The 17,356-nt window shown below is 50.3% G+C and overlaps 1 protein-coding gene across 1 annotated transcript; it reads right to left on the reverse strand.

Annotated features, from left to right (window-relative positions):
* Positions 1-407: 407 nt before the first annotated feature.
* Positions 408-16,588, reverse strand: LOC101722638 (short transient receptor potential channel 2). The gene is made up of 13 exons (XM_021243254.2): positions 16,570-16,588; positions 15,627-16,375; positions 13,711-13,923; positions 12,446-12,610; positions 11,036-11,210; positions 7,524-7,724; positions 7,277-7,439; positions 6,969-7,061; positions 3,512-3,704; positions 2,851-2,978; positions 2,666-2,744; positions 1,774-1,909; positions 408-925 (listed from the first exon to the last, which is right to left on the reverse strand). The coding sequence occupies exons 1-13, from the start codon at positions 16,586-16,588 to the stop codon at positions 534-536; spliced, it is 2,706 nt and encodes a 901-aa protein (XP_021098913.2). The 3' UTR covers positions 408-533.
* Between the last annotated feature and the right edge of the window lie 768 nt (positions 16,589-17,356).

Below are 17,356 nucleotides of genomic sequence, written 5' to 3' on the forward strand. Positions count from 1 at the left end.
AAGAGTAACTTCCCTATCACTTCTAGACATGGTCCCCTGTCACATGCTGTAGCTTGCAAGCCCAGAAGCTTTAACAACTAGAGGGTCCTCACAACAGCCCTGAAGGGGACAGATGGGTTCCTGTCTGTGTGATGAGGAATGCAGGGCCAAGGAAGGACATAGCTTGCTCATGGTTAGACAGTTAATGTAGAAACCAGGCATCTTCCTTCCTGAGCCTGCTGCCTCCTAGTTCAGAATTGTTTTCACTAAAGTTCTGAGGAAGCGCAAAGTAGAATTCTGAGCCCAAGACCCCTGAAACCCCAGAGGAAGCCATTTCCCTCTGCCCTGCTCACACAGGGTCCACTGAGGGGCAGGAGTGTAGGGAGGATTTGAAAACATCAAGTGACAAGAATTCTCACCCTCTCCAGAGCCCACCGCCATCCACATTGGGAACTTTTATTGAGGAAGGAAAGCACACAGGCTCCTAAGTGACACTAACCCCACTCAACTAGGCTGCTGAACCCCACAACAGAAGAAGGGACCTTTCCGCTGTGTTAGGACTCCCCCTTGGCCCCCAAATCCTTCCCTGCGGACAGGTCCCTGGTCCCCTCTGCTTCTTGCTCCCTGTGCACCAGCACATGAGTCGGGGAGGAGAGCCCATCCGCTCCAGAAGCCGGAGTCTCAGCCTCTCCTGCACCCTGCACCCCAGTTTCTGAAGAGTCTTGGGTCTGCACAATTCCTGGCATGATCAGCTCTGCGGTCTCGGAGATGGAGGGGCCCAGGTTCTGGAAGCTGTTGCGAACTCGGGTGATGTAGCGGCTGAGGATGCTGGCACCATCGGGAGGCCGGGCTGTCCCTCCTGCTTCCATGGTGCGCCGCACACTGGCCACCTCACTTTGCAGCCTGGATACAGTCTTGGTCAGCTCTGTCAGTCTGTTGCCCAGGTCTGAAGAGGCAGAGCATTGAGGGGAAGTCTTTCAGAAAATGAGGCTGCTCAGTACTTCCCTCAGCAGACCCCAGGGACACTGTCTGGGGGTTTCCAGGGAGGTGGTCAGGTGGGTAGCAGAATCTGGGGCAGATGAAGCTGAGTAGTGGTGGGAAGGCGGTGACATAAAGAAACTCTTCAGGACCAGAAAAGGGGTAGGGAGTCCTATGGAGAGTTTCTAATGAGCAGAGATCTGTACGTTCACCCCTGTCAGCCCTCTCCCCAGTCTGCACCGGGCCAGCTCCTACCCGTCCCTCCGGCCCACTTCACATTCTACTTGGCCTCCCTCCAACTTCTCCCTTCCCAGTCCTCTCAAAATGATAGCTCTTTCTGTCCTTTGGCTCACACTGCAGCCTGGGTCTCTCTTAGCTGAGCACTTCCTGCCCAACATGATGGATTGATCATTTCTCCCTATACTGCAAGCCATGCTTGTGTGTACACAGTGTTCCCTCCCTCCAAACACAGCCTGGAACAAGGGAGCGCACAGCAATGAATGCTACATGAATGAGTGTGCCTGAGTGAATGAGAATAAATGAATATAGGAGCCAGGGTAGGAAAATAAGTGGCTAAATGAAGTGAATGAATAAATGCCTGAATGGGTCAGAGGGTCACTGAGTGTGAGGGACCACACAGTGCAGGTTATGGCTTCCAAGCCCAAGCTTCCTGCCGGATCCAATGGGCAGGATCCCACAATGGGCCACCTATAAGTGCAGGGTGAATAAGGGGTGTGGTCTGGGTGTGGGGAATTTATCCCACTTGATCAAGCAAAAGGATTGATCAAGCAACAGGATTGGAGGTGGACAACTAACCTTTCCGACGGGTCTCCTCGAACTCCCGCCTGGCAGTCTCTATGTAGCGCTGCACCAGAGCCTTGATGACTCGAAGGCGGTAGGATCCACGCTCTGCCTCCCCAGGCCCAGCACCTGCCCCTGCCCCTGGGTTGGCCTAGAATGAGAAGACAGGAGGGTGAGGGAGATTCTCCACCCCCAGCCTTCCTCTAATCGCTGTCCAGCTCTGGGAATAAAAGACCAAGGAGAAGTCTGTGCAGACTTTTCTGTTGCTATCGGCCATACACCTAGACCCTGGTCTACCTCCATCTCAAAGTGGAGTCCTGGGAAGTAGAAGGACAGGGACTGGAAGTTAGGGAAGACCTGACTGGGAGAACCTGGGGTTGGAAGTGAAGGCTGTGAGGTGAGGAGAGGTGGGAAAACCCTGTATACACCTGGAAGTCATGTTGATCTGAATTAAGAAGGGGCTCTCATGCCCAGCCAGATGGGCTGGGGTGCAGACAATGAGAAGTAAATGAGCAGCTTAGACACACACCCTCCTCTCTTGAGCCTCTGTTGGACTTTTAATTCCCCAACTGGTGGGGCATTTAACCTTGACTTTTCAATGTTTTTGAAAAACATTCCATCACATCTTGGCACAGATCATCTGAAGCTTAGAGGGTATTTGTGGATTGGGAGTAGCGGGGCATGGACTTCTGTTTAGGCTGTATGATCCAGGGTTAGAAATTTAGCAAATGGCCAGAGCCAGGAAGAGGGAAAGAGAAGGTACATGAGAGTGGGAACTGGGGACAGGCTTTCCAGGGAACATACCTAGAAAGACAGACATGGCAGGGGTGTGCATGCATATGGGTAGTGTGAGTAATGCAGTTGAAGCCTGGTGTGAGGGGGACCAACAAGCAGGTGGGGTACTTACAAAGGTGGGGATTGGGGGGTAGTCTGGCTTCTTGGTTTTGCAGCAGGAGCAGCAACAGCAGATGAACCGGAAAATTCTCCTGAGAGATTTCGATAGTGGGAATGTTAGTCAGGAGATGGGGTTGAGGAAACGGGGGCAGGAGCTGGGTGCTTGGGGTTTGGAGGTGAAAGCCTTGAGGTCATTACCTGAGAAGGTAGAAGAAGGCCTTGGGGGTAGGCAGGATGTTGAAGGGCACAGGCAGTGTCAGGCCCTCTCGGAAGTAGGACAGGTAGAGCTTGGAGCGAGCAAACTTCCACTCCACGTCAGCATCGTCCTGGGGGCCAGGAGGGAGAGGGCTGTGCAAGGACTACTTTGACACCCGGGCCTCTTGCTCACTCAATCTGCCTCTTTCCCCCAGTCCTTTTATCTCTTATTCCCCAGCGTGCCAACCTCTCTCCTTTCCTCATCCTTATCTCCAACCTCATCTACTACCCACACACTGCCTGCTTGTCTCCTTTCCTCTTCCCCCCATTACCCTCCTTTCTCTAACTTCCTGTTCCTGCCAAGCCTATTCTCCAGCCTGCACACCCTAGCCCATCCACTTCCTTCCTCTCCTTTTCACGTTCCCATCTACTTTTCCACATTGCACTACTCCTCCTGACCAAAAAGTGGACAGAGCACTGCACTTGGTGCCTGGGGACACTGACAGCACTAAGACCCTCATTTTACAGAGGAGAATTTGAACAAAGCCACAAGACAACAGTGGAGGCAGAGCAGGAAACCAGGTGCCTCAGCTCTTTGTCCCCATTCCTCTCTGTTCCTTTCTCACTCTTCCGCCAGGCCCTAATATGGCCTCAGTTCACGCACCTCAATCTTCTGGAAGGAGTTGGTGATCATGGCAATGAGCATGTTGAGCAGCACAATGACCATGACGATGGTAAAGATGCCATAGAGGGCCCGGCCCACGAATTCAGGCACCAGAAACTGAGGCATGTCCACCACTTTGTGCTCCTCCATACCAAACATGGTCCAGAACAGAAACTGGAACGTCTCATTGAAACTGGCCAAGGAAAGGATAGGAAATGGGGGTGGGGGAGGAGCTTGGGCTCCACCCAGACCCACTCCTCACCCTCAAGGACCCAGCCAAAGGTGTCATGTGTCCATGGAGCCCTTGGAATCATCCTGGCCCACACAGACACTTGTCATTTCTGAGATCCAACTTTTACTCTTTTGGTCAGCCAATATTTACTGAGCATGTAGGGTCATAGTGCTAAGGGCACATGAGTGAATGAGACAAGTAGAGTCCCTGTCTTCAAGGACCTTATGTTCTGGGGTGGGGGTGAGATGGCCAGAAGAGATGGCTTGTGTGAGGTTAGTAGGGATCTTGAAGAGCAAAAACAAAGCTCCAGGATCTGTGGACAATAGGAAGCTATGATGAGTACTAAGCAGAGAGGTGATAACTGATTTACGTTTGAAAAGATCATTTTGGTGGTTGTGGGTAGACTGCAAAGAAAGAGGTGAGTGAGTGAAGGCCTGGTGAGAAACAAGGGCCATGGTCTAGGTGGGAGAGAGGATGGTGGTATGGAGCAGAGTGATAGCAACTTCCACGCCACCTCTGCCAGGAAGGCAGCCCTTCCTGAACCGCCTTCCCTCCCTCCAGCAGAATGTGTTTGTCATTTTCCTTCTTGTTGGATTTATTTGTGAATCGGTCTTGTTCCTCCATCTCAGCACTAGTTCAGGCATAGATTACTGGAGCCTCTGGATGAGCCTGTCTCTTGTTACTTTGCCCGCCACATTGCGCCAACAGTGTTCTTTCTTGATGCAATCTGTTGTACCTCTGCTTGTCAACCTTCAGATGCTCCTAGTTACCTTCAACCACAAGTCTACTTTCTGCAAAAAAACTTTTGGTATCACTCATGACTGAACAGCCCAGGAGGGCCCAGCCTTGCCCAGCTGCAGTGGAGCAATACCACTTGCACCCACAAAGCAGGCTGGAATGAGTAATTACTGTGCCTGGCACTACCATTCATGGTTTAAACTGTGAAAGCGCAGTTCCTTTACAGTAATAATGTGAAGTCAGGTCAACAACTCAAGTAGTCTTTGTAAGGGGACTGAATAAAGCTTCCATATACACCGAAACCACGAGAGAGTCTCAACCTTTATCTGCAGGCCCAAGTACACAACTGCACTCATGAAGAATTTATGACCGGGCCACTGCTGGAAAGTCATCAGAGTTCCCTGTACCTGCTCTGAAGTCCATAACCCTTCCAGGTGGATCTACATTCTCCTTCTCTGAAAAGCCCTCCCTGACCATCCAAGATGAACAAAGGGGCTTCCTCTGGACACCCTCAGCATATGGCCTGCTTTTTCCTAGCTCTTATTTTGTCAAACTGAGCTTATCTGCGCACATGACTCTCTCCATGAGAATGGGTCTGGCTAACTTCTCTGTGCTTCCAGCACCAGGGACGGGGCCTACCACAAAGAAGGTGTCAGTAAGGCTGTGAACTCAACAACTATGAAAGTCAATCAATTTAAACAGTGCGTGAATGAATGACCCATCAGTGAATAAATAAACAAATGTAAGAGTTTAATTATTGGCCTTGTTTAGGAAAAATTCAGTATCAAAAAGAATAATGACTTTAATGGATCATTAATTTTATTTTTTTAGACAGGGTCTCACTATGTTTAGGCTGGCCCTGAGCTTGTCATCCTCCTGCCTCAGTCTCGTCAGTGCTGAGATTACAGGTATGTGCCACTGTGCTCAGCTAGGAGAAAGTATTTCTTTTTATTTTCTTTCTTTCCTGGCTGCTTGCTTTCCCTCCCTCCCTTCTTCCCTTCTCTGTCTCTTTTCTTCCTTCTCTTCTTCCCCCCATCTTTCCTGCCATTGTGGAAACCAATATAGGTAAGAATCATCTATGGCTGCTAATGTCGCTGGGTGAAAGGCTGCCAGGGAGCAGTTTTGTGCCAGTGTCTCAACATGTCTCTTGGCTGCTAAAAGAGCTCCTGCAGCAGCCCTGCAGGGGAGAGGTTTGCTAGACCAATGGGCCCACCAGTGGGCCACCCTGACCTCAAATGCCTCCCGATGTGGTGCAGTGGAAAGTACACACCGCCGGCTAGGTTGTGCTCCTGCCCAACTCCTTGACTTGAATCTAATCAGGAGGAAATAAATCCCAGCTGTGGAATATAACTTGGCCCACACTCTTCAAAAAAGTTCCTTTTGGGCCAGGGATTTAGCTCAGTGGTTTCGCCGCCTGCTGCGCAAGTGCAAGGACCCGAGTTTGATCCCTGGTACCAAAAACAAAACAAAACAAAACAAAACAAAAAAGTTCCTTTGTCATGCAGCACACAGAAAATGTAGAAGGCATATTCTAGATTAAAGGAGACTAAAGAGATGTGACGACAAAATGCAAGCATGATCCTAGACTGGCTATGGGATTTTTTTTTTTTTTTTCTTTTTGGTACCGGGGATTGAACTCGGGTCCTTGCGCTTGCGCAGCAGGTGGCGAAACCACTGAGCTAAATCCCTGGCCCAATATGTTTGGTTTTTTTTTTCTTTTTTTTTGGTACCGGGGATCGAACTCAGGTCCTTGCGCTTGTGAGGCAGGTGGCGGAACCACTGAGCTAAATCCTTGGCCCGGCTATGGGATTTTTTAAAAATAGTAAGATTTTTTTTTTGGCAATTGGGGAAATATGAATAAGGACTGCACAGTAAGTAATGTTATGGTGTGAATATTAAATTTTTTTGTATGTGTGGTTTGGGGATTGAATTTAGGAGCTTATGTATGCTAAGCAAGTGCTCTACCATTGAGCTACATCCCCTAGCCCCTATATTTTTGAGTGTGATAGTGGTTTTGTGGTTATCCTCTTAGGAGACATCCTGAACTATTTAGGGGTGAAGTGTCATGAGATTTACAACTTTTTGTTTTTTGGTACCAGGGATTGAACTCGGGACCTTGCGCTTGTGAGGCAGGCGGCAGAACCACTAAGCTAAATCCCCAGCCCAATATTTACAACTTTTAAATGTTACGGGGGGAAAAAAGAATAAAGAGAACAATAGATAAGCAGATGTGGCAAAATAGTAGTAATTGAATCTAAGTAAAGGGTATGTGGGCAGAACTTTTCTTTCAATTTTTTTGTAGGAAAATATTTAAAGTTTAGGGAAGAAACGAGTGAATAAATGAATGCATAAATGAACAAATGAGGGACAGAATGAATCAATGAGAAAATAAGCAAGTAAGAGAACTGAGTGAATAAATGGAGGAAGGAGAAGGAGGAGCTCAGGCTGCAGACTCCCCACTTGGCCCTCTGCTCTGCCCCAGCTTACTTGCCCAGCTGCTCTGTCTCCTGGTAGGGCACGTAGATGTTGTTGAGGCCACAGAGGAAGGCAGTCAGGATGATCATGAGGATGAACATGAACCTGGTGGGGGGTGGGGGGGTCAGAGCAGGCCTCCACCCTGGGGGGAGTCAGGCTCCGGGAAGAGGGAAGGGGTGTGGAGCCCAAGGCGGCAAGATCACCCAGCTAACGGAGATCAGCCCAACCCACGTAAGGAACTGCACTGCACTAGAGCCAACCAAGGACGTCAGACCGAGAGTATCAGAAAGGAAGGTGCCCTGAGGAGGGCTGGTACGCACCGGATCATGTCATCAATCATCCTGCCGATGGAAATCTGCAGAGTGCCCAGCGACTCGTGGGCTGGCAGAATGTAGGCCAGGCGGGTGAAGCTGAGCATGCTGGTGACAGCAAAGAGTACCTCGGCCAAGAACTGGGGATCCTCGGTGCGCCACTCACTTCGCTCTGTGCAGGGCGGATTGAGGCAGTGGCTGAGAGCCGGAAGAGCAGGGACTAGGGGACTGAGGGTGGGGTCACAAGGACACTCACCAGCAGTGGTGAAATAGCGGCATGCTGCACTGTCAGAGGCATCCCTACAGGACACCAAGGCAAGCCCGGCGATGAGGAGGCGCAGGGCAAAGGCTGCCAGGTACAGGGACAGGATGACCACATCCAGGAAGTTCCACCAGTCCAGGAGATAGCTTCGAAGGCCCTCGATCCACACCTCCTTACACTCAAACCACAGGAAGCCTGGAGCAGGAGGCAGGGGTCAGAACAGAGAGGGGCAGAGCTTCCCTCTTCCTTCAGGTCAGAGGCACATTATGGGGAGGGGGACCCTCTTGTTGGGAGTGGGAGCTAAAACATCACTGGAGAGAAGCCAAGATGCAAACGTAATCTATCCAGGTGCAAGTGATCGTATGTGAAGGTAAGGCCTCTTTGTTGATGCAGTTTGTGTGACCTCAGGGATGGTGTGACCTGCACTAAGGATCACAGGCAGCTGACACTTGGAAATGAAGAACAGCTGGGCGAGGCTGTGTTGGAGGGAGACGATTTACATCTGCTCTCCTTGCCATCCACCAAGTAAATACTGGGTGAATATTTAAAGAATGTTGATGTGATTTGAAAGGGCTCCCAATTACCAGCCTGCTCAGTGCCCATGTCTCAGTGGGGCCCCAACTGGGGGTGGGGGCATCTTGGGAGCTGGTACCCATTAGCAAGGTGATCTGGCCACCCTGTGCTCTTTCCCATTCCTTTCACTCACTGTCCCTCCGCCTAGAATGCCCTTCCACATCCTCTGGAAGCGCAAATCACAATTGTGGCTCAGGCCAAATATCACTTCTCTGAGAAGAATCCTGAGCAGGTGGAGTGAGTCAGCCACGCCTGCTCTGTGTTCTCCCAGCTCTGTTCACATCTCTGTGATGCCATCACCGCAGGGCACTGCAGTCTCTCTCTGGGGGTCTGTCCTTCCCCCCAGACTTGGAGCCCCAAGGGCAGGGACTGTGTCTGATTCATATCCTTGTCCCCAATGCACAGAACAAATTAAATATTTATTAAGCTCCTACCATATGTCAGTGTTGGAAGAGACAGAATAGTTCTATCCTTGTGGGGCTGATAATCTAGTGAGGGAGACAAGGTAAGCTGAGGAGTAGGGTAAGGGAGGGGCTGTTTAAGAATGTATCTTCCAAAAAAAAAAAAAAAAAAGAATGTATCTTGCGGGCTGGGGATTTAGCTCAGTGGTTCTGCCACCTGCCTTGCAAGCACAAGGGCCTACGTTTGAAAAAGAATGTATCTTCCTCGGATTTGGGGCTCAGGGAGAGCTTCTCAATGAAAGTGACATTTAAGCTGAGGCTGAAGGAGGAGAAGGAACCAACCAGGTAAAGGGGCCACATGGGAAGGGATTCATGCTGTAGGAAAAATGAACAACAAAGACCTGGGGACAAGTGGGAGTACATGGTGTGGTCAGAAAATGTTTAAATTTAAAAAAAATTATTATAGCAAAAGACACACTGATCCTCTTTAAAATACTCCCCCTTGCTTCAAAAACACTTCCCCCATCATTCTTGCCACTTTCTGTAGCAGTTCTTGAAGTCCTCTTTCATGAGTGTCTTTAGCTGTGCATTGTGGCTGTCTCGATGTCCTGAACTGATTCAAAATATTTACCTTTCATAGTCATTTTGACTTTGGAGAAGAGCCAGACGTCCCCCAGTACCAGATCCGGTGAATAAGGTTGAAGACACACTAATATTTTTATAAGACTGCGTTTTCATTGCGTGACACTCAGCAGCAGCATTCACTGTATTTTTAAATTACACCTTGTAAAGATGCTCATGAAAGAGACATCCAGAGTCAGGTGTGGTGGCGCATGCCTATAATCCCAGCACTCAGGTAGCTGAAGCAGGACATTCACTTCGAGTTCAAGGCCAGTCTCAGCTACATAGTGAGTTCAAGGCCAGCATGAACTATGTAGTGAGATCCTGAGACTCTGTCTCAAAAAACCAAAACCAACCAAACAAAAAGAAAAACAAACCAGGAGGACTTCTTGAACTACTTCAGAAAGTGACAAGAATGATGGGATAAGTGTGCTCAAAGCCAGGGGAATTATTTTGAGGGGGACTAATGGCAGTATGTCTTCTACTGTAATAAATTTTTAAAATTCAGGGCAGGAGATTTAGCTCAGTGGCACTGCACCTGCCTTCCAAGTGCAAGGTCCTGAGTTTGAGTCCTGGTAACCTCCCCCCCAAAAAATTCAAACACTTATTGTATGTTTCAACATATCACATATGATACAGCCAGGAGCCATAATGAGTGTTCTGTGGCAGGAGAGTACCTTGTGCGTGGGGTAGTGCTCAGTAAATATGTGTTGACTGGATGGAACCATATTTAATTTATCCACGTATTCTCAGGGCTTCACTCACAGCAGGGCCTCAGCAAAAATTCATTAATAAATAAATGAGTTTTGCTCTGTAAGACTTTTCTTCCCCCACAGAACTGTGTTGGCTTCATCTCCATTCAGAGTAAGTCAATAAATCTTTAGTAAACAAAAGGATGAGAAGCTTTCCCTCTTGCGGTACTCTGATTTCTTTCCCCAAAGGTTCTTGGTCAGTTTTCCTTTTGGCCATCACTAACTAGCTTGGTACCGGGAGGAGTACTGGACTCTGCATACTGGTGACTTGGGAGTATGCTAAACTGGAGCTAAGTGGGGAGGACAGCTGAGGGAGGGACCCCAAGTCTAGCCTGCTGAGCTCACCAACCAGAGGCTGTGTGGAGCTCTGGGGTTCTCGTAAACTACATTTGCCGAATTGTTTGAGAAGACTTGGTTCTCACATAGAAAAGAAAATCAATGGAATGGACAAAACATGTCAGGCATAAATTAGTCACCTGGGTGACAGGTTAAGTGAGTCGAGTGTACGTGTGTGAACATACATAGACAGACACGAGATACCCATGACACACTGAACATACACAGGCATTGGAGGCCCTCGGTATTTGTGAGATCTTAAATCAGCACTGGTGACCCCCACACTGGCTCCACATGTTCTCTGCCCAAAGAATGCAGGTAAGAGTCATAGCTGCTCATCAGGATAATCGGCAAGCTACACCTGTGCCCAGCCACACTTGCAACTGTTGCTCCCGAAGATCAAGTGGTTGTCAAGGCACCACTGTGCAGTTTCCTCACAATGACACCATCATGACTAATAAATTATATGATTCGAGCATTTTACTTGGTCTGTGAGCCTTTCTGTTCTACACCTCTGGGATAGTTTGTCTGGTCATGTACTTGGGGGCTGCATTTATACTGAGATAAGTGCCACCTGACTCTGTGGACAGGAACCTCACTGTGAGAGGACAGGATTCTCCAGAGTGGGTAGTGACTGGTGCCAGGGAAGGGGTAGAATGGGGTCCTTGCTCAGAGAGTCTGCCACAGGGCTAGGTTCCCTGATTAAGGGTGAAGAGAAGGACATCTAAGGAAGCAAAGTCCCCCTGTATTGGGGAGCTCACCATGAAGGACAGTGAGGGCGCCCTGAGGGAAATGCCACAAATAAAGAGCCCCACACGTGTACCTGTGACCCAAATCATGTGTAGTGAAGTCTCCCAGACACTCTTGCTGCGGCCACTGAAGGTGCTCAGCTGCATCTCCATGGCCAGGGATTCTCCCAGCAGGAAGATGAGGAACCACAGATAGGAGGCAGAGTGAAGCAGGAACTTCAGCACTGGGATCTTCAGCAGGCGGCCCAGCTTTGGGGAAAGTGGGAGAACATGGCTCTCAGTGTCCTGTCGTCTCCCCTCCTGGCAGCTCTGCTGGACTGCTCAACCCAATGCAGCTCTGCTTTTCTCAGATTCACCCACTCATGTATTCAGACATTTGTTGAGAACATATAATGACCTATATATTTTTTTTGGTACTAGGGATTGAACTCAGACCCTTTCTACTCAGCTACAACCCCAGCCCCTCTTTTTAAATTTCTTTTGAGACAGGGTCTCACTAAGTCACTAAGTTGCCCAGGTTAGATGTGAACTTGCAATTTCCCTGACTCAACCTCCCAGAGTACTAGGATTACAGGTATGAGCCACTATGCCCAGCTAGGCCCCATGCTTCCCTATTTGTTGTCTCCTTCACAATCATATGAAGTATTAGTCCCATCTCTTCAGGAACTGACAGTCACAGAGGTAAAGTAATTTTTCCCTTGGAGTCCCACAGGGACCAAACTCAAGCAAGCTAAAAGGTCTGTTCTTCTCCTCTATCCTAAATTTGCTTCTTCTACCACATAAAATAACATGGTCAACTAGCCAGGGACTTTCTGTCACATGCACACTCCGACAGTGCCCTAAATCTGGGCCTCTCCCCTCAGCCCATCTTTCCCACCAGGAGCAGAGGGAGCTTTCCAAAGCACAGAGCCGGTGGGGACACTCATTACCTCAACCCCACAATGACTTCCATTCTAACATGACTTGCAAACTCTGGACCCCGCCCACAGCCCTACTCACTGTGCCTTAGTTTCTCTAGTGCTGTGCACTCTCCCTCCCCTGGGCCTTCTCCCAGGCCATTCCTCTTCCTCCATACTCTTCCTTGCTCCTCACCCAGTTCTCAGAAACAGGCTTCATTCTTTGTTATATCCCAGGGCCAGGCATAATGCCTTGCTCACAGTGGGGAGTCTCAAGGAAATACTTGGTTGGGGTAGGGCTCTCTGAAGGAGAATGGGCTGCTGTATGAGGGATTCGAGCTTTGGAGGCAGAGAGAACTTAGCTTAAATCCTTACTGCTACTTGCCATGTACTCTGGACAAAGAAAGCAGTTCCATTCCCTGTGCCTAAAGGTCCTCCTCCCTACAGCACTAGTGTAATGCCTACCTTCCAGACCTACCTCAAGTTACCGCATGGGAACATTGGCTAAGCCCCCAGATTCGGGTTGTGCTAGCCTGGCATAAACCAAGTGTTCACTAAAGGAGTTTTGCTTAATCTTTTCCTTAGTACCCGGGACTTGGGTGCCAGCCAGTAGCCAATGCAGAGGAAGGGCATGGTGAGGAAGATGAGGAAGGCAATGAAGAGCTTCCAGATGGTGGTGCTTCCACGCCAGCCAGCCAGGTTCCCACACCAGATGGAGGACAGGACTTGCTGGCAGATGGGGTGTGCTACGAACTAAGCAGAGATGGAGCATGAGAGGGGGCGTCCTCCAGGCAGAGAGGACCAGGGGTCAGTTGGGTCCAGAGCCCTTACTTCCTGCCACAGCTCAGAAGAGAACAGACACACTTGTTATGCAACCCTTGGTAGATCCTTCCCTCTCTAAGCTTGTCTGTGAAGGAGGAAGCTGAAATATGAAGATTTTTCTGCTTTCTGGATTTGCATTCCTGAACCTAAGTCAGGCCTTGGTAGGTAGAACCCCCAGTTCCCTGCCTTCTTAGAGATTTGGAACAACAGTCTAAATGGTCTCTTTGTTTTATTTATTTATTTATTTATTTATGGTACGGGGATCAAATTTAGGACCTTGTGCTTGCCAGGCAGGCAGCGGCACCACTGAGCTAAATCCCCGGCCTCTTTGTTTTTTTGAGACAGGGTCTTGCTATATAGCCCAGGCTGGCCGTGAACCTATGGAGATTCCTCTGTATCAGCCTCCCCAGTCCTAGGATCACAGGTGTGCGCCACCACACCTGGATGAGTAGTTTGAGAAAGGAAGCAGCAAGGAAAGAAGGTTTGCTGTTTTAAGGAGGGGCAGGACCGGAGGTGCCACTATCAAGGAAAGGTTTTGGTTACATTCCAGTTGGCTAGGCTACCTGAGGGCAGATGAGAGAAGGGAGTAAGGGGCAGGAGAAGCTGCAAATGGAGCATGTTTTAGCTTGAGGCAGAGAATAATCACTAGGTGTTCAATCCCTGAGAGATGTACTCTAATCTTGCTGTACAAAGTGAGGTGCTGAAGTCTAATGACAGAACAAGGCTGGACTGAAGTCACTCAGCAGGCCAGGTTCAAGGCCGGAAGGTGAACTGTCCCAGTGTGAAGGAAGGTAGACACCTGGTGCGTCATGCGTTCTCCAAGGGATAGGGTGAGTGGAGGGGCTTGGAGCGAAGTAAGGAGGGAGGGTCAGAGACCTTCTCTTCTTGCCTTCAAGGGCCGAGATGAGAGTGCTCACCATGGAGGTCCTGAGGGCAGGAAGAGGGGTCTCCTGGGGATGGAGTGGGGCATGTTTAGAGGAGGCAGGGGAAGGGGTCCAGGAGGGAGGGGAGGTGGGCAGGGCCCAGCTGACCCGCTTCTGGTTGTAGTTGACTGCCAGCCGCAGCCTTGCCAGGTTGGGGATTCCCTCCTCGAAGGCCTGGCCCAGGCCCTCAGCCGCAGGCTCCACCTCGCTGTCCTCGGCCAAGTCGTTGAGCACGGCAGTGACTTCGCTCTGGTTCCGGCACATGCCCAGCAGCTCAAAGCCATAGTCCTGGCACAGCGACTCCAGAGCAATGTACTCAGGCTGTGGGGAAGCAGGTCTGTCGGTCAGCCACACTGTGGATCCAGCGCCATTAGCTCACCCTGCTTCCTCTCTGAGTTTTCAGGCCATCATTTTCTACACATGGCGTCACTGGGTCAGGTCACCGATTTCTTTCTTTTCTGCTGTCTCAATCCTTCCTGCTATGATGAGGTCCCTCTTGGTGTTATCTTTTGCTTATCTGGTGGTGTCTCTACCTCACCACTAAGTCACTTCAATCTAATTCTGTCATCTTTGCCTTTTCCTTGTACTGTACTTCCCTTTTATAATTCTTTTTTTTTTGGTTCCGGGGATCGAACTCGGGACCTTGCGCTTGCAAGGCAGGCGCCAGAACCACTGACCTAAATCCCCGGCCCTCCCTTTTATAATTCTTATTTCCTGACCCCCTTTAAGTCCTAATCTTTATACCTTTCATGTGTTCACTTAATATTTCTTGGAATTTACATTATAGGAGAATTGTGCTAGCAGTTTTAGGACATGCAGAAATGAATAAGGTAGGTTACTCATACTACTCTCAGTTTTCTATGGGCCCTTTCCTCAGAGGGTCTAGGCCAGCTTTCAGGAGGCCAGGTTACTTCCTGGAACTGTCCCTCAGGTGTTGTCACACTGGCTCAGGTACTTCCACTTTCCAGGCCTGTTTCCCTGTGTGCTGTGCACCCTCCACAGTTGCAGTGAGAATGGAGGGTGGGCCTTTGGAAAGGCCTGGCCTTTCCTGCTAGACTCGCAGGGGGAGCTTTTCATTCTCCCATCCTGCCCGAGTTGGGGCAGTGTGCTCCTTCCCCAGCCAGCACTTCACACACACATCTTGCCCTGGACCTTCGTTTTAATAGCCTTGTCTGTTTCCTCATTGCTGGCAATCTTGAGGACCGGAGATCATGCCTGGCTTGAAACACATGGAATGCCAGGAGCTAAGGATGGGCAAATGGGACTGGCGGAATTCCAGCCCTTGACCAGTCACAGCCTCCAGGCCCATGCCCTGCATTCTAAATCCTGCGCTGTCCTCTGCACTCACCACCACTTACACTTTTGCTCCCTTACAGCTGGAAGGGCTATAGCCCCACTTCAAATTCTCTGTCGCTTGTACCAAACCACCCACCCCACAGCTACGTTTAACACTGCCTCCTCCAGGGAGCCTTTCCTGAACACAACAGCTGCAGCTTTCCTGACTTTCCCAGTTTTGGAAGCCCTGTAAGGACCATCTACAGAGGTACTGAGTGAAGTCCTGACCACACTGAGTGAGGTCCTGACCATACCAAGTGAAGTCCTGAGGGTCTCATGACCACAAGCTTGAGAGCACCAGCACACAATGTTCCAGGTGAGATACACAGCAGGTACCCCAAAGAGATGTTCCACTGAATGTCACATCTAAGTTTGTCCAGCTGCTTTTCTTTCCATTGTCTATGTTCTTTCTTCCCCCTCAGATAGACCTAGGGCACTCCTAAGACGGGGCTGTTCCTGTTCCCTAAGTCTAGGTGTCCCTAGAGTGACTGATTTCTGCTATTAGAATGAAATCTCCCTCAGGGTGGGACTGTGACCTTATCAAAACAGACATTTCCAGAAAGCACAGAGTAGGCCTCATCCTTTTCCTATTGCTTCCCACTTCCCAGACCACCCACCACAGGCCCAGACTTGCTCCTGTGGATGAACAGATACAGGGCCCTGAGGCAGAGGAAATTTTGAGTACCAACCTTAAACTCAGGCTCCTTGCGGGCCAGGCGCCTGAGCTCACGGCTGAGCTGGAAGGCGGCCAGCATGGCATCCTCACTGGCCAGGGAGAGGTGGGCCCTGCTGGCGATGCCGCGGTAGGTATTGATACGGGACAGGGAGAACTTCAGCAGGTCATAGCGGCGGGCATTGCTGCACTCGAGGCAGGCACAGGAGATTGGGTGGGGCCAGGCAATGGTGTGGCCTTGGTCCATGAGCAACCGTGCGATCTCATACAGGTCCTTCTGGCAGGCCAAGGTGAGCGGAGTGACACCAGGCGCAAAGCGGGAGCCATCGATCGATGAGTCAAAGAAAGCTAGCGAGAAAGACCTAGTGTCGACTTTGCGACCCTTCTCCCGGTCCAGCCGGGCCAGCAGGCGACGCACCACTGCTGGCTGGTTTGTGTCCACTGCCACTAGCAGGGCTTCATGGACCTGCCGGAAGTCAAACTTCACATTGGCCAACAGCATGTCAGTGATGGCCTCATGGCCCAGGCGGATGGCCAGGTTGAGTGCTTCTCTCCAGGAGCGGTCCTCAGCCTCTTCCACGTTCCGCAGGGGCCCGCCTGGCCCACTGCTGGTGGCCTCTACTCCTGCCTCCAGCAGCTGCTGTACAAGACCCAGACGCCCCTCCTGGATGGCACTCAGGAGTGGACTTGGGAACTTGAGCTTTTTGTTCACAATCTCGGTCCAGTTAGGCTGTGGCTGGGTGTAGGAGTGGAGCGGATAGGACCCTGAGTTCCATTAGTTTAACATTCTCATGCTCTTAACCCTCATGTTCAGCCACCATTACAGTCTTCCTTGTCCCAAACACACACTGGTAAAACATATTCACCTTTTTATTTTGTAGATTCTTGTGTCACAAAGTACCAAACTGGTCTGTCACAGTGAAGGGAAGGCTCTTCCTCAGGCTAACTTCTATACTCACAGGAACCTACACACACCATGGGGACCCACACACACCATGGGGGACACAAGCAAGGGCAGTTCAAGCAGGCCTAACCCTACACAGGCACACAGGGTCTGGCCAGGACCCAGCTCCCATCTTGGTTTTTTTTTTTTTGGTACTGGAGATTGAACTTGGGTCCTTGAGCTTGTGCAACAGGTGGCGAAAACACTGAGCTAAATCCCCGGCCTGCATCTTGTTGACTTTATCTTCTAGCTGCTCATCTCTCTGAAGGCCCCAGGGCATCTCTGAAGGGCAGGTCTAGACAAGTCCACCCACGAGGGTCTCTGGACTGGGACTTCCTCACCCCCCACCTCTGAACAGGACTGCTAGCAGGATTCTAACATGCCCTTCCTCCACCAAGCCATCTTTGCTTTGGCTTTGCCTGCTTTGCAGGGCATTTCTTCCCCTCAATACTGCTGCTCCTTTCTTCTAGGAGGCCCACTCCCATCCTTGCTGCTCTTTTTTTTATTTTTGTACCGGGAATCGAACTGGGGACCTTGCACTTGCGAAGCAGGCGGTGGAACCACTGAGCCAAATCCCCGGCACATCCTTGCTGCTCTTTTCTTCTGGGCCCAGGCTTAGGGCTCCAGGGGCTCTTCCAATGACACGGTGATGTCTAGCACCTCCCAGCAGCTAGGGTCTTCCTGCCACCCCCGGGACCAACTGATTATTTCGTTCATAGCCAGAAATGGGATTAGGATAGGGAAAGGCAGGGGAGCAGAGGGCCTCTTACCGTGAGGGGGTCCATGGCTGCACCCACCTATGT

The sequence above is a fragment of the Heterocephalus glaber genome, unplaced genomic scaffold (assembly GCF_053883595.1).
Source record: "Heterocephalus glaber isolate CG9 unplaced genomic scaffold, H.glaber_assembly_v1.0 deba00001428, whole genome shotgun sequence".
Lineage (NCBI taxonomy): Eukaryota > Metazoa > Chordata > Mammalia > Rodentia > Bathyergidae > Heterocephalus > Heterocephalus glaber.

Coding starts and splice junctions, on each gene's coding strand:
- LOC101722638 (XM_021243254.2), bottom strand. Junction 7,440..7,523: donor CCGCTATTTCACCACTGCTG/GTGAGTGTCCTT, acceptor CGCCCTGCACAG/AGCGAAGTGAGTGGCGCACC. Junction 7,062..7,276: donor ATGATTGATGACATGATCCG/GTGCGTACCAGC, acceptor ACCCCCCACCAG/GTTCATGTTCATCCTCATGA.